Consider the following 1,040-nt stretch of genomic DNA (forward strand, 5'->3'; position numbering starts at 1 on the left):
AGAGGATCGCGAATGTCCCCATGAAAGAAGTACAAGTGCAGCACTACCAATTTACACCCACCATTTGCAATCAAGAACAAGGGCCCTATTCTGTTTTAGCTGGGAAGTCCCAATGTGGCATAGCTGTATTTTCAGTACTGAAAGCCACTGTAAAGGTTGAGAAAGCCTCATTGATCCTTAACAGATGATCCCGAAGAAGTTTCATTGCTGGGCTCGGTGACTGAATAAACCATCAGAAGGAGCCGCTCTGCTTTTTTACCTGGGATTCATCACCATAAGAGCCCCTAACCTCCGTGGGTTTTGTCTTAAATGGGGAAGTTGGTGCCAAGGAAATGCCTCTTTGCATCCTGTTCTTCCCTTGCTCATGCCACCACATTTTGGAAGAGTGAGCGAATGCTAGTATTTTCCCCGCTGTTCATCAGGTGCAGGGAAGCAGGGATTGTGCCTACCCAAAAGAAAGACTAAACTCTTTGCCTTTCCACTTCAGCTTCTCTGTTTCCTGAAGACTTCTCCATCCTAACCACTGTAAAAGCAAAGAAAGGAGGCCAGTCCTTCTTGGTTTCCATTTACAATGAACAAGGGATCCAGCAGATCGGCATGGAGATGGGTAGATCTCCTGTATTCCTGTACGAAGACCATACAGGAAAGCCGGGCCCTGAGGACTACCCTCTCTTTAGAGGCATTAACCTATCAGATGGCAAGTAAGTACAATGTTTCACGCTGCTTTTATTGTGCATCAAGGTGAGCTCAATCGATAGTCTGTAGGTATACCCCTTGTCTGTCCTACATGCTTTCTTTTCCCTAGTGTCCTGTGCTCCTTAACTGAGCCCTTATATTCTGCCCCATAAATGAGGGCAACTAGGTGGTTGCCTTTTATATTAGTGGACTGTTTGGCAAGACTGGGCACCGGGATATTAGGGAGATAGGGATGATATCCACTCCCATGCAAAGGATCTGCACCAAACTATGCCATTTAAAGTCCATGTAAACCATCCTTTGTAAGGCTTTGGAAGGGGGAAATGTTGGCTTATATTCAGCTT

At 45.8% G+C, this 1,040-nt stretch overlaps 1 protein-coding gene across 2 annotated transcripts in view; it reads left to right on the forward strand.

Annotated features, from left to right (window-relative positions):
- Window positions 1-1,040, forward strand: part of COL5A1 (collagen type V alpha 1 chain) — a 295,334-nt gene that overhangs the window by 82,183 nt on the left and 212,111 nt on the right. For both annotated transcript variants that reach the window (XM_019510780.1, XM_019510779.1), the window contains exon 3: window positions 488-701. In XM_019510780.1, coding sequence (XP_019366325.1) covers window positions 488-701 — 214 coding nt within the window. The remainder of the gene's footprint in view (window positions 1-487; window positions 702-1,040) is intronic.

The sequence above is a fragment of the Gavialis gangeticus genome, unplaced genomic scaffold (genome assembly GCF_001723915.1).
Source record: "Gavialis gangeticus isolate Ggan-Ray unplaced genomic scaffold, GavGan_comp1, whole genome shotgun sequence".
Classification (NCBI taxonomy): domain Eukaryota; kingdom Metazoa; phylum Chordata; order Crocodylia; family Gavialidae; genus Gavialis; species Gavialis gangeticus.